The sequence below is a fragment of the Mus caroli genome, unplaced genomic scaffold (assembly GCF_978045245.1).
Source record: "Mus caroli unplaced genomic scaffold, Mus_caroli_1 scaffold_3, whole genome shotgun sequence".
NCBI lineage: Eukaryota > Metazoa > Chordata > Mammalia > Rodentia > Muridae > Mus > Mus caroli.
In genome coordinates, this window is record NW_028227258.1 from 30,733,239 (window position 1) to 30,746,980 (window position 13,742).

Sequence of the window (13,742 nt, forward strand, 5' to 3'; positions counted from 1 at the left end):
CGGGAAATTTTAAAACTCCAGAGTGCAAGAACCAACCGTTCAGTGCACGGAGAAAATAAAAGATAATTGTGCAGTTTGTGGAACAATAGAAATCCGGTCTGTATTATTTTTGCCTCTGCTTTTTTTGTTTTCCCTTGTTGCTCTTCACCCCCAGCTGTGGTCTTCCAGTGTATTCATACTCATTAGATAGCTCAGTATAAAAGCCTTTGGAAATGCAGGACTCATGAATCCTGTGGTTTTATTTTGTCTAAGTTTTCTGAATATTTCCAAAGCCTCTGAGAGGAGCATGGGGTTTTACACCCATAGTTTAGGTGCCTTCACTTTTGTAATCTACTCTCACAGTGGTAAGTATTTACTCTGAGTATTCTGGGGGTAGTGTGATTGTTGTTTTTGTAACAGGCTCTTACAACAGCTGGTACTCACTATGTCACCCAGGCAGGCTTAAAGTCAGCCAGTCCCCCTACCTCAGCCTCCTGAGTGCTGCGAAGACAGGTGCATATCTCTAATCTAACCTTGCTTGTTTTCATTTATTGGGCTTCTTTATTTTAGGTGTGGGGCACAATCTCAGGGTGTAGCCCAGATTAGCCTTAGACTTTTGAATTCTCTGATTTAGTGCAAGGATTTCAGGTGTATATCTTGCTGCACCTACTTCTTCTTCATTGGATTCATTGTTGTGGGGGTGGGGATGATGAGGTCAGAGGACAGCCTTGTAGAGTGGACTTCTCTCTTCTCATCTTTATGTGGGTTCTGGGAATGGACCGAGGTCACCAGGCTTCCTCTTCAAGCACCCTTGCGCCCTACCCCATGAGCCATCTCTCAAGTCTTTTTTCTTTATTTTTGAAGACCTTTTTTTTTTTTCCTTTTTACCAATCTGTTTATTTTTGTGTGGACAAAGGGTGGGTCTGGATGTTACATGCCATAGAGCTTGTGGAGGACCGTGCAGTGGGCAGGGACTGGTGCTGTCATTCCACTGTGTGCATCTCAGTGATTGCGAGTGAGTCACCAGACTTGGAGGTAGGCACCTGTAGGAGCTGAATGCCCTCTCTGTCCTGTCTTTATTTTAAAATGAGCCCTAGGGTACTTTGACTAATAGATTTCATTGAAACATACGTGTTTATTGGGTCAAGTATTTGTAGAGTGGTGGAATAAATGAATGAACGAACGAATGATCAAATGAATGACGAATAGCCCAAATGCACTCAGAGGGTAGTGGAGTGGTCCTCTTCAGAGCAACCCGAGTAAGGAACAGAAACCTGTGGGCGAAGAAGTGGCAGCTACAGGTGTGGATATGGTGGTGTTCTGACCGACTGTTGGGGAAGACAGGGAAAGTACACTGTGCAAATACAGTGTACTCATACATGAAATTAACTCATACATGATTTAATTCGTAATTAAAATTAATTTCAAAAGTTGCAGAGTGGAGCAGGGAGAGGAGGGCAGAGTCTCTGTGAACACCGCCCTGTGGATGAAGAACTCACGGGCATGCCAAATGCAGATGTAGCTTCCCAACCCTAACCCAGAAGTCTAAAGTTCACCGTGAGGATGACAAAAGCTTCATCCTTGATGACAGTGACACTCTTAGCAATTTGGTAGGAAACTGTTTCCTAAAATAACACAGCTTAGTGAACAGATTCCATTTGGTCTGAAGTGAAGCCAGCTTGTGTTTTTCTGTCTTCCGTTTCTTGAGCCATGGGTTAGGCTGAGATGAACTGCTAGGTGTCCAGGGCTGGCTGAATAGCTAGCTGCCTTGCTGTTCATTGTTGGCAGGAATTCTTGGTGTGGCCCTCGTGTCAAATGAGGTGGTCGTACCCACACAACACAGATCCCATAAGCCTCTGTGAAATATGAAGTTCCTGGCCTTAAAAGACAAAAAGCATTAATCTGAAGCTCCAACTGAAAAAGAGCGGGGCACATGAAGTGGCCAATGTCACGTGAGTGTGTATGATCTTAGGTGACTACCTTGAGTAGCAGTTATCTAGAAACTTTTCTCTTGCTCAAGACCAGATAAGATTCCCAGCTCTGGGGTAGTCTTTCCAGTCTTCTCTGGAATTTGAATGGATTCTTTTTTTAAAATCTTATCTTTACTTTATCTCAACACTTCTAGCATATTCCATCTATGAACTCCCCCCCCAGTGTAAATTCTCAGGGTTCTCTTTCTGTTTTAAATTTATTTATTTATTTATTTATTTATTTTTATTTTTTTATTTTTTATTTTTTTTTGGTTTTTCGAGACAGGGTTTCTCTGTGTAGCCCTGGCTGTCCTGGCACTCACTTTGTAGACCAGGCTGGCCTCGAACTCAGAAATCCGCCTGCCTCTGCCTCCCGAGTGCTGGGACTAAAGGCGTGCGCCACCACGCCCGGCATATGTTTTAAATTTATTGATTCATTAAGCAATTCATAAGCATTTGTTGGGAACTGGAGAACAGATTCTAGACTTTGTACTCAAAACAGAAGATGATTTCTATTGTTAAAAAATCCTAGAAGTATTGGTCAAGGACCCAGTGTGAATGGCTGCTCACGTAGTTCATTGGCCAGGGCCTAGTGAATGGGAACCAGTCAGGGTGGTCCTTTTGTATCATCTACATCATTCATCAAAAGCTTATCCAATAGGAATGATTAAATCTAGGTGGGTGATGATTTATTAGTCTCCTTGTGGGAAGAGATCTTTCAACCAGGGCTGCCTTGATCCTCCCTGTGAGTGGGACAAGGAATGAGAAGGGTTTTCATAGTTGAAAGCCTCTTGCTGCACACTCTGCATTCCACTGTCAGGGAGAGAAAGGACCACGCGATGGTCCAGCGCTGCAATGGGAATTCCATAAGTGGGATCTCATGGAAGCCACCCGGCCATGTTGAGCCTAGGTGTGTGTAGGGCACACGCTTGCTCTGCTGTCTCCCAGGAGAGATTCGTTTTTTACCTCTGTCAATTAGGCAATCTTAATATATTCATCCTGACTAAATGAAGACATTTGGGCTAGAACTGGACCTTAGGCATGAAATTTTCCACAACACACACACACACACACACACACACACACACACACACTCACTCACATTCACACCATGTATGTAAGTGTTTCGTTTCTTCTAGGAAAGGAAATACACTGACATAATGAGTTCCTTTTGGCATTTCAGTGAGAGTGGCCATTCTCAGTCCTCCTACAATGCACTCCCCCCAGCAAGGTCTATGATGTCTGACAGGTCAGAGAATAGATGAAGCCCTCCTATGTCTATGCATCCAGGCAGGGTAGAGGTTACAGAAATGCATATGTCAGCTGGCCTGAAATTTAAAAAAAAATTCTAGCTTGACATTATAATACATATATTCTTTCAAATAGTTTTTCCCTCCATTTTTAACATGTTGAAGAAAATTTGATATCTATTTTGCCTTTTGTTTATGGAGACATACCTCAAAAGGCTTGCTTATCAGACATCTGGTGGAATCTCGGATGATTTTTACAGTGAAAAGGAGGAGAGAGAACTCAGGGGCTAACGGTGATTTACTAAAGGAAAAACAAAACAAGCAAGATCTTGAAAAGTTTAGGATATTTCAGAATATGAAATCAATAGCTGCAAATGGACCTGTAATTTAGAAGACAGAACTCTTTCCATTTTTGCCTCAGTGCTGTTTCAGGAGAAAAATCTCACAGATGTTAGAGATCAGTGGGCTATGTCGACATTAAAGGGTTTCTTTTCTTTCTAGTGTTTGTTTAGTTTGAAATTTAGAACGGTTTAAAGAAGCATTTCTCAGAATGTGTTCCATGGAAGAACACAAGTTCTTCAAAAATACATCTTGCCAGGGGCTGGAGACATGGCTCAGCAGTTAGGAGCACTGGCTGCTTTTCCAGAGGACCCTTCATTTTCTGGCACCTACATGGCGGTTACCAACTGTCTGTAACTCAAGTCTCAGGGGATCTGACACCAGCTTCTGGTTCTTTGGGCATCATGCACACACATGGTGCACAGACATGCATGCAGGCAAAGCACTCATACACATAAAAGTAAATTCGAATAGAGAACTCACCAAAAAAACCCAGAAGATTAAGACAGGTGCAGGGAGTGAACTGACAGATGCACTAAACTGGGAAGTTATTCTGTCGTGTGTTCTCTCTTGGAAGCTCACAGTGTCAGGATTTGAAGACTTTGGAAAGAAAGAAAAAGAGGACAATAGAGAAGATTCTAATTGTGTGTGTGTGTGTGTGTGTGTGTATTTGCATGTGTGTGGAGCCAGAGGATGGGCAAACTTGGCTGCCATTCCTCAGACAGACAACCATCTTGGTTTTGGTCTTAACTCGCCAAGTGCGCTAGGCTGAGGAGTTGGTGAGCTTCAATGATCCCTTTGCCTACACCTCTCCAACACTGGGATTCCGAGTTTTATACCATTACACTTGGGCTTGTTTGTTTGTTCATTTGTTTGTTTGTTTGTTTTTTTAATGTGGGTTCTAGTAACCAAACTCAGGTCTTCGTGCCTGCTGCAAGGCACAAACTTACTAAGCCATCTCCCCAGACAGAGATTTTAATGTTATCTTACCTAGACCATGGGAATTGCTCTTTGGAAAATGCTAAGCCTTTAATAATCATTTAATCTTGACTATTTCTTCTCTTTAGATGAGAAAATCTGTGCAGTGCAGTAACTACATGGCCCTTCAACTCAGACAACTCGGCTTCGGACAGCAATTCTGCTACTGCCAGCTGAGTGTCCTTCACCATCTCTATAACAGGCAACCAAATAGAATCAATTGCATGGGATTGTGGGAAAATTTTGTATGCTAGTTTCTATAAAGTACCTTATAGAAAACACTACATATAATTCTCAAAAGCTCCATAGTTACGTTATGTTTGCATTGCCATTGTCAGCAATGGCTAGTGTTTGCAACTTGGCTACTCATAAGAAGTTGTAACCCTCTATGCATACCTTCACTCCCTGCCAATGACATCATTACTAATGGCTCTCTGGGTAGGGCCAGCCATTACAGCTGCTATCTGCTCCAAAGCTGACATACTATTCCTGAGTTTGCAGAGCATACTCTCGCTTTGGGACAAACTCTCAGACAAGCAGGGTTCCTCTCTTAACTTTCCAAAGTTCCCCTCCCTCACTCTCTTTCCCCTTTTGCGGCTTTTCTGACCCAGCCAGTTGCTTCGCATTTCCCCTCTGCCTTTCATCTACCTGCCTTGGACTACCTGGTCCTGTAACTCTGTCACTGACTGACTAAGTGATCCTTAAACTTAGAAACTCCTTCAAGTATCGAACTCTAAGATATGATTTCCGCAGAGGGCAGAAATGGAATGTTTACATAATTTGAAGGAAAAGAGGAGGAGGAAAAAAAACAACAAAAAAATCACGCTTAGCTTCTTTGGCAAGCAACCTAATAAAATAGTGAAATTTAAGAAGCCCTTTGGCTGAGAGAGCCCGGCTGCTCACACAGCAGGAAGAAGCCCTAGATCTGATGGCAAAGGTTGTTTTCTATCGTAAGCACACCTCTTTGCCAAGTGCTTTCTCCCTCGAGGCTGACAGAGGTTTGGCAAAATCTCCACCTCTCCCAACCCCCACCCCTTTGCCTTTGCCGTATTGGCCGATAAGCCCAAACCCTGTTTTATATTTAACTCGCTCCAGTTCCGAAGGGGCAGGCCTGGGGAGACGCTGTTTATATAGAGCTGAGCCAACATTCTCATCAGTCCTCCTCCTTCAAGTCAGCTTCTCTTCTGCGTCTCCATCCTACTCCTTGCTCTCCGCATTCATCCTGGAGTGGCCGGTGGGGACGAGCAGGACCGGGAAGAGGGAGAGGTGTGGGAAAGCGAAGCCAAGCTGCCAGGGATCGGACGCCTTCCAATTGAAAAGGGAAGTCAGCTGACAAGGAAAGTTAGTTAAATTTAACATCCTTTCATGTGTAACATCTGACTTCGGGGGAGAAAATGAACTTTGCAGAGGAAGAGCCCTCCAAGAAATACTGCATTAAAGGCAAACACGTGGCCATCATCTGTGGAGTAGTGGCGGCAGTTGGATTAATAGTGGGACTTTCTGTGGGTTTGACCAGGTCCTGTGAGCCGGACACAACCCCAGCTCCTTCCCACCCTCCTCCAGCTCCTTCCCACCCTCCTCCCGAAGCCAGCACTGCCCTCCCTCCTCAGGACCAGAATGTCTGCCCTGACAGTGAAGATGAAAGCGGAGAATGGAAAAACTTCAGGCTGCCTGACTTCATCAACCCAGTTCACTACGACCTGGAGGTGAAGGCCCTGATGGAGGAAGACAGGTACACGGGAATAGTGACCATCTCTGTCAAGTTGAGCAAACCCACTCGTGACCTATGGCTCCACATCAGGGAGACCAAGATCACCAAGCTGCCGGAGCTAAGGAGGCCCTCTGGGGAGCAGGTACCAATTCGACGGTGCTTCGAGTATAAGAAGCAGGAGTACGTGGTGATCCAGGCTGCAGAAGACCTTGCGGCCACCAGTGGGGACAGTGTCTATCGGCTGACCATGGAGTTTAAAGGCTGGCTGAACGGTTCCCTTGTGGGTTTTTACAAAACCACCTACATGGAGAACGGGCAAGTCAGGTATGTGCTGTGCGATGCTGTGTGTGTTACTGTGTGTAGTGCCGAGCTGTGTTATGCTGTGTGTGGTGGGACCAGGTGTGATACAGTGTGGTGCTGTGCTGTGTTGTTTTGTGTTGTTCTGTGTGCGGTGCGGTGCGATGCAGTGCTGTGCGGTGCGGGGCTGTATGTGCTACTGTGTGCAGTGCGGTGCTGTGTTATGCTGTGTGTTGTGGGACGAGGTGTGATACAGTGCGGTGCTGTGCTGTGTTGTTCTGTGTGCGGTGCGATACAGTGCTGTGTGGTGCTTCCTCTGAACCCAGTTTGTGCAGTGTTTATTTTTGCCTTTTCTCTTTGCTTCCCATCTCTTGTGTTTTGTGGGTCTGATCCCTATCTGCCCTTGCTTTCAATTCTACTTGTTCATCTGAGAAGTAAGATGTTTTGCCTTCTTGTAATTTGAAAATGTATCACCAACTCGAAGTTGTAAATACAATGCCAGTTGTAGAGAAAACAGTAAGTCTTTTATTAATGACACCGGGATAAATCACAGCACACTGCATCTGACTCTACACATCCACACAGAGTGCCTCGGAGGTTTATGAATATAAGTACTGGATAAATTTCACCACTCGTGTTTTGGGGCTATATCACAGTGATTTCACAAGGGATGACAATTTCATTTGCAATGACAATTACATTAAGTGTCAATTGTTATTTCGTGCAGTTTACCGGAGAAGAATCTTAACGAAAATTACAAAAGATATGACTGGTCCTTAGGTGTTCATCTAAGAAGAAAAGCCTGGCTGTGTTTTCTGTTCTTCTGTGATCAGAACTATGTTTCTAACTAGGCTTTTGGGGAATGCTTAAAACCTGGATCAGTGATGGCATATGGATAAGCCTTGGAACTGCCAACTATCACTAAGCAGGCAGTAGTAATGCTAACCAAGACTTTTCCACATAAAAGGCAGTCACAAGTGTTTTTCTTCCCTGCAGTGTCCCAAGCAGAAGTGTTTAAAATATACATTAAATAATTATAATTATAAAACTAATATATTCTATCTAATCGATTACTTTCTATATGATAGTCATGTGACCCAGTGACCTTTATCGGTTCTTGGTAAAGGTGTAAGCTCCTTCCTTGAATTCACAAAGCCATCGCCCTGTGAGAGGTGACCAGGGACCCAGGCCATGCTACACTTGAGTTGTCCCTGGACTTGAACTTGCTTAGACATTTGCCTCCAGAGATTCTGCAGAGTTAAATGACTGAAAAAAAGCTGCATGTCACCTTTCAAAACTGGAGCCGGGGTCAATCCTCTGTGAATTCCTTTCCTCTGTTGTCTGAAGCATCCTTTGGAGCAAAAGAAAATCTCTTGGTCAAATTTCTTCCTACTGTTTATCAGAGAGTGAGGACTCAGCCTCACGTTATGTGTGGTGCATGGGCACACTAAGTAGAAAGGATAACGGAAGGAAAACATGGTAAGCATCACAGAGATCTGCCATGCTAGCCATCAAACTCATTGAACCCCTCCCCTCCCATTAAAAAAAAAATAACAGCATAGCAAGACGTAGAACCATTTTTACAGCTCACCCATTAATGTGTTAATCTGCACATACTTTCCTAGACAATCAAAATTGAGGCTGAGTTACATTTAAACGTCTATATGGATTTAAAATTTTAATATATAAGCCTTTTCTTTTGTCTTAATTACTTAGAAGAGCCTGATGTTAAAAATTGTGCACTGTCTCATCTCATAAATGCATTGAATTCTCTCTGATTATTGCTGAACTTCTGTGCTGCTTCTAACATTCTATGATTTTTTTTTTCCACATCAGAAAGGGATATCACTGTAAATCCACCTGTATGTGCACATCTGCTTATTACCCTGGGTTGGTTATTATCCTAAATGTCGAATTCCCTGGTCAAAAGTACCAGTATGACGAGAGACTTTTAACTTTATACATGAATAATACACAGTCATTGCAGGGAACCGAAGAACAAACCAGGGAAAGATTTAAACAACAACAACAACAACAAAAACCCCCAAACATCCGCCAATGAGTTGACTTGTTCTTTAACATTCTTCCACTGAATGACACACTGGACGCATGCCTCGCTACAGCATAGTGTAACACACTTAGTTTTTCCATTAGATATGGGTATGAAGTTGCTCCTACACAATGTGCAGAACAACTGTGTAGATGATCACTTATGATAATCTCCAGTTTGACTTTTCTGGTGTCTACAGTGGGGTTCACACAGAGGCAAACAAGAAGGTTAAAAAGCCAGGAAATCCTGGTGGGAAGAAGAAAGCAAGTTTGTTGGCGAGGTTTCTGTAAAGAGGCGAATGAGAGGTAACTGTGGGAAAGACACTTGGAGAAGGGAGGTCTCGTGGGATAAGGAAGAGGTGCTGCGAGTGACTCGGCGTCAAGGATGGTGAAGGACAGAGCTCTCCATCCAGGGATAGGAGAGATACTGCAATGACCAGTGGGGAGAGGAGGGCAAGTCAGGACACACAGGGGAAAAATATGGAGGAAAAATAACTCAGGTCTGGCTGATGGTGGCTGAAGTTATGGGATCAAGACATCCAAGATCTAGCATCCGTGTGATGGTTATGACATTCGTAGATACTGGAAACAGGACAGGGAATTGGTGGGGAAGAAAAGTTCGGTTTTAGACCTGTCGATGCCTAGTAGACATACCGGGTAGGAATCTAGCTAACTGAGGCTGAAGCAAAATACTAAAGTTTATGATAAGATTTGGTAGGTGTGTGAGAACAGTGTATCTATGGAAAACATATTATTATCACATACACACACGTTTATAATCAGTCATGAAGTTTTGATCTTGAAATTTTTTTTTTTTTTTTTTTTTTTTAGTTTTTCGAGACAGGGTTTCTCTGTATAGCCCTGGCTGTCCTGGAACTCACTTTGTAGACCAGGCTGGCCTCGAACTCAGAAATCCGTCTGCCTCTGCCTCCCGAGTGCTGGGATTAAAGGCGTGCGCCACCACGCCCGGCTTGATCTTGAAATTTTAGTTGTAGTCAGATGTCTCTCCAAACATCGAATGTTATTAGTGTAGAGTGAGGTCTGTGAGGTGGTCTTCTATGCTTGGTGCAAGGCTGTCAATTTTGCTTTCTTTTGGATGCAAGAAAAATTGACTTGGTCTCCTCTGCATAAAAAGTAATGTGATTTTGACTTAAATAATGAACTGACTCATTCAGTCCACCATTCAACTCCAGTGGGATGTGAATGACTATGGTGCATCAATGGAGCAGGCCTTGAGCATGACTCCGGAACCCTCTACAGACTGTGGACAGGGCGTTGGTAGTTGCTGCCACTACATCAGAAGCCTTTCTACTGAAGGGTTTAACCCAAGTTTTATTGTTTGTCTTGCTGGCTCGAGTTATTAAGTGGCTGAACCCAGCTGGGGGAGTCATTACTGGGGAACATGGTGCCAGCGGTTTTGTTTTCTAAAGTTAATACAGAGTAGCCATGGTTGTGAGTTATAGCACTACCTCTCCTGCCTCAGCTTTCTCAAAAGCACCTTGGTGGGGAAGACAGACACAGGTTCTCCGGGATGGTGAGTTGGTAAGCTATGAGGAGTGAGATTTTAGAGTGCTCAGTCAAGTGAGTGACTTTTTAACGTTGGAGGGAGGCCTCGTCGAGAAGTGGTTTGCTCAGCACATTTGCCTGGTATAATCAATCAGTTATTCAGAATAGTGCAGAGTAACTTCCCGGTCTCCTGCTGCTCTTGGGCAGTTCTCATTCATTTGCAGTCCAGGTCAGATTTCAAAAGGACTTTTAATTGTGAAGTAAAGATTGTGCTATAAAATCATTTTATAATTGCTCTATTATATACCTTATTTTCAAATTTGCTGAGCGTGTAGAAAAGTCTGGTGACAATGGAAAGAGTTGGTCATATGTCAACAGAGTTTTTTGAGCTCTGCAGTAGACCAAAGGAGAAACAAGTTACTTTTGTTGTTGCTGTTGTTTTTCAAGACAGAGTCTCACTAAGTAGCTCTGGCTATCCTGGACATCCCTGCATAGATCAGGCTGGCCTCAAACTCACAGAGATCTGTCTGGCTCTGCCTCCCAAGGGCTGAGATTAAAGGTATACATCACTACCTAGCATACATTGTTATTTTTAAATATGATTGTATTACCTGTAGGACTTACACAAAACATATGTTGGTTGTTTTTTTTTTTCCCCAATGCATAGTCCAGCCAGATAAATGGGTTTTAAATACCTTAGATTGCAAAAAGCACTCACTCTGTCAGAAAGTCTGGACCTGGTATGGTAGTGGATGTGTTAATCACAAAGATTCATGGGAAAAGACCTCTGACTGGAATCATCATGGCCAAATTAATTAATGAAAGCTTTTTTGGCTCATGTGCATGAGCTATCTACCTGTAAAGATTGACTTCAAGTAATCAGCAGTAGACACGAAGAAGACAAGGTTTTTATAGCTCAGGGGTAGTTGGGACTCAGACCTGGGACAAGTGGCTGAGGTGCCTATTTCAAATACCAAGGCAGACCTGGCCTCCGGGTTCTCCCAACATTCCCTGCCCTCTACACTGAACTTTCCAACCCAGGGGCTGGGCTTTGTCTCATCCAGCAGCTCTTCACTGTATAATCCAGACATTGTGGTTCTCCCTTCCCCTCTCCCTCCCCTGCCCCTCTCTCTTCCCCTCCCCTCCCCCTCTCTCTCCTCTGTCTCTCTTCTCTCTCTGTACCTGTTCTTGCCACTCTGCTCTTTCTCCCTCTGTGTGGCAATGTCACTGACCCCCTTCTGTATGGTTGGTGAACTTGCCTGAGAACTTGATATCAATGGGGTGTTTCAAAATGGGAGATTTGTCGGGCAAAATAGGCAGGGTTCTAGGAGCAGAATGTAAGCATAACAAGTTAGTCATAATGACCTCCTGAAACAGATACGATTGCAAGGTGGTCGTAACAAGAGGTAGGTAGTCATAGGTGGATATAATATAATATAATATAATATAATATAATATAATATATGATATGATATGATATGATATGATATAATATATAGTATATAATACATAATATATAATATAATAATGGGTTAACAACATAGGTGGTTATAAAAAGCTTTTGAAATAAAGACTTGGTACCTGTATCATGGAACAGAAACCATTATAGTTATAGTTACAGGTAGGGTATATCCCAATCCTCGAGAAACAGAGTTTTAACCATAAACAGGAAAGAACCTATTTGTCTTTACTATAAGATAGTTTGTAAAGCTAAAATGGAGGCAGGCTAGTCCATCACCTGCTTATAATCCCAGTACTGGGATGACTAAGGCAGGAGGATGAGGAGTTCAAGACCTGCCCACAGCATGGCCCTTCTTCAGAAAGGCAAAGGTTGCATAATTTATCTTCTAGATTTATAGGGGTGTGTCTTGAGGAGTTACTTCACTTGATGATCCCCAAGGTATGACAGGCAAGGCTCACTCTGGTGACTAGGTTCTACCCACCCTGAAGAAACTAAATGGGGTTTTACAACTTGCTAAAGGTCACACGTGGGAAGACAAATGGTTAGAATCTCAGAATTTCCCCTCTTAGAAGAGTTTGAGCTTTAAAATCCCAGGACTCTTCATTTAGACAAGGAAAAAAAAAAAACAAACCAAGGAAAAACAACCCCAAAACCAATACATATTTTGCCTGCCTGCACCCCAGAGATTGACATCATTCACTTCCCGACATAGCCAGGCTACCATAACTGTCTTAGACTCCAATGACTCCCGAGAAGACCCCAAAGCAAAACAGACCCACTGCACCAAGACACTGCAGCTCTCCAGGGTTCTGTCCACAAGCAAAACCAGGAACTCTCCATTTTAGGAGAACAATTGGTCAGAGTCCTTTTAAAGGAGAGAATGAAAAAGGATTCAACATTCTTCCCTCACCTGGGTTCTCGGGAGGGAGTGTATTCGCTAGTGTCCAGCAAAGAGAGGACTTTTTGAAAACCTACATGATGAGAGGGTCTCGCCTGGAAGGGCCGCTTGACTTTCTAACTATTCAGGCATTTTGCCTGAGCGCCAGATCCCTCCCAATCTCTTCTCTGTCTCTCTGTTTGTGTTTCTGTGTCTCTGTCTGTCTGTGTCTCTGTCTCTGTGTCTGTCTGTCTGTCTGTCTCTCTCTCTCTTTCTCTCATTATTTTGTTGGCTTATTTCTAAGGTGGATTAAACTGAAACATGATTCCTTTGGCTTTGCCTTTGAGAGGGTGGAATAATCACAAATCAATTTTTTATAAAGGTAGCTGAGCAAAAATGGGTGGTCCCTTGCTGTATCGTGTCATAAGGCCTTCCTACTCTAGCAAAAGTGTGAGGGGGTCTTCAGAGCCTGGTGTATTTACAATCCAGGAAGGTTTTTTTGTTTGTTTTTTCCAGACCTTGATTGGGTATACCTTCGCAGAGGCAGGGGCAGGGGCAGGGGCAGGGGCAGGGGCAGGGGCAGGTGGATCGCTGCAAGGCCAGCCTAGTCTACACAGTGAGTTTGTAGGCAGCCTGGGCTACACAATGAGACCCTGGCTCAAAAAACAAAGCAAAGCAAAGCAAAGCAAAGCAAAACAAAACAAAACAACAATGGAATTTTGGTTTACTGAACTACTAACATCACACTAATCAATAATTATTCTGTTGTAGAATTCTTGGCTAAAGTTTTTCTAGGTAACTTGGTTTAAAGAATTTCAGACTCACAGACACATTACATGTTATTGTAACGGTTATTAGGATGGTTATTCAGAACTTCTAAAAATAATTTACCCAGATTCGCTGAATATTTACCTTTTGCCCTCATTTGCCACTCTTCTCTCTCTCTAAATAATTCATTTCTATCTTAACATCAGGGTATATTTAATGCTAGGCATTCTCTAAATGTTTAAGAAAAAAAATCAAAGAATTTAGCATCAGAATAATTATGCAACCCAGGGTTCATACGCAGATTTCTTCAGGTAACTCAGTAATGGCCTGGCAGTTTTCTTCCTCTTTTCAGCATCTGTCCATTTTGAACGCTGGCCAGTACCTCCACCTCTTTAAACCCAAGGCTCCCCAGCCTTGCCTCATTTTTCTCCATGTCAGTAGTTCTGGAAAGGTTGGGCCAGCTATTTTAAGAATACCCCTCAGTTTCCATTCGTGTGGCTCCTTTATGATCTTTTAAAATGTCAGAGGGACATTTCTATCAGGAGGATCAGGGAAG

General features: G+C 43.3%; 1 protein-coding gene across 1 annotated transcript in view; it reads left to right on the forward strand.

Annotated features, from left to right (window-relative positions):
• The first annotated feature begins 5,634 nt into the window (after window positions 1–5,634).
• The window catches only part of Enpep (glutamyl aminopeptidase), a 71,902-nt gene continuing 63,794 nt past the window's right edge, over window positions 5,635–13,742 (forward strand). The window contains exon 1 of the mRNA XM_021157699.3: window positions 5,635–6,551. Within this exon, the coding sequence (XP_021013358.1) occupies window positions 5,911–6,551 (641 nt within the window). The 5' untranslated portion in view covers window positions 5,635–5,910. The remainder of the gene's footprint in view (window positions 6,552–13,742) is intronic.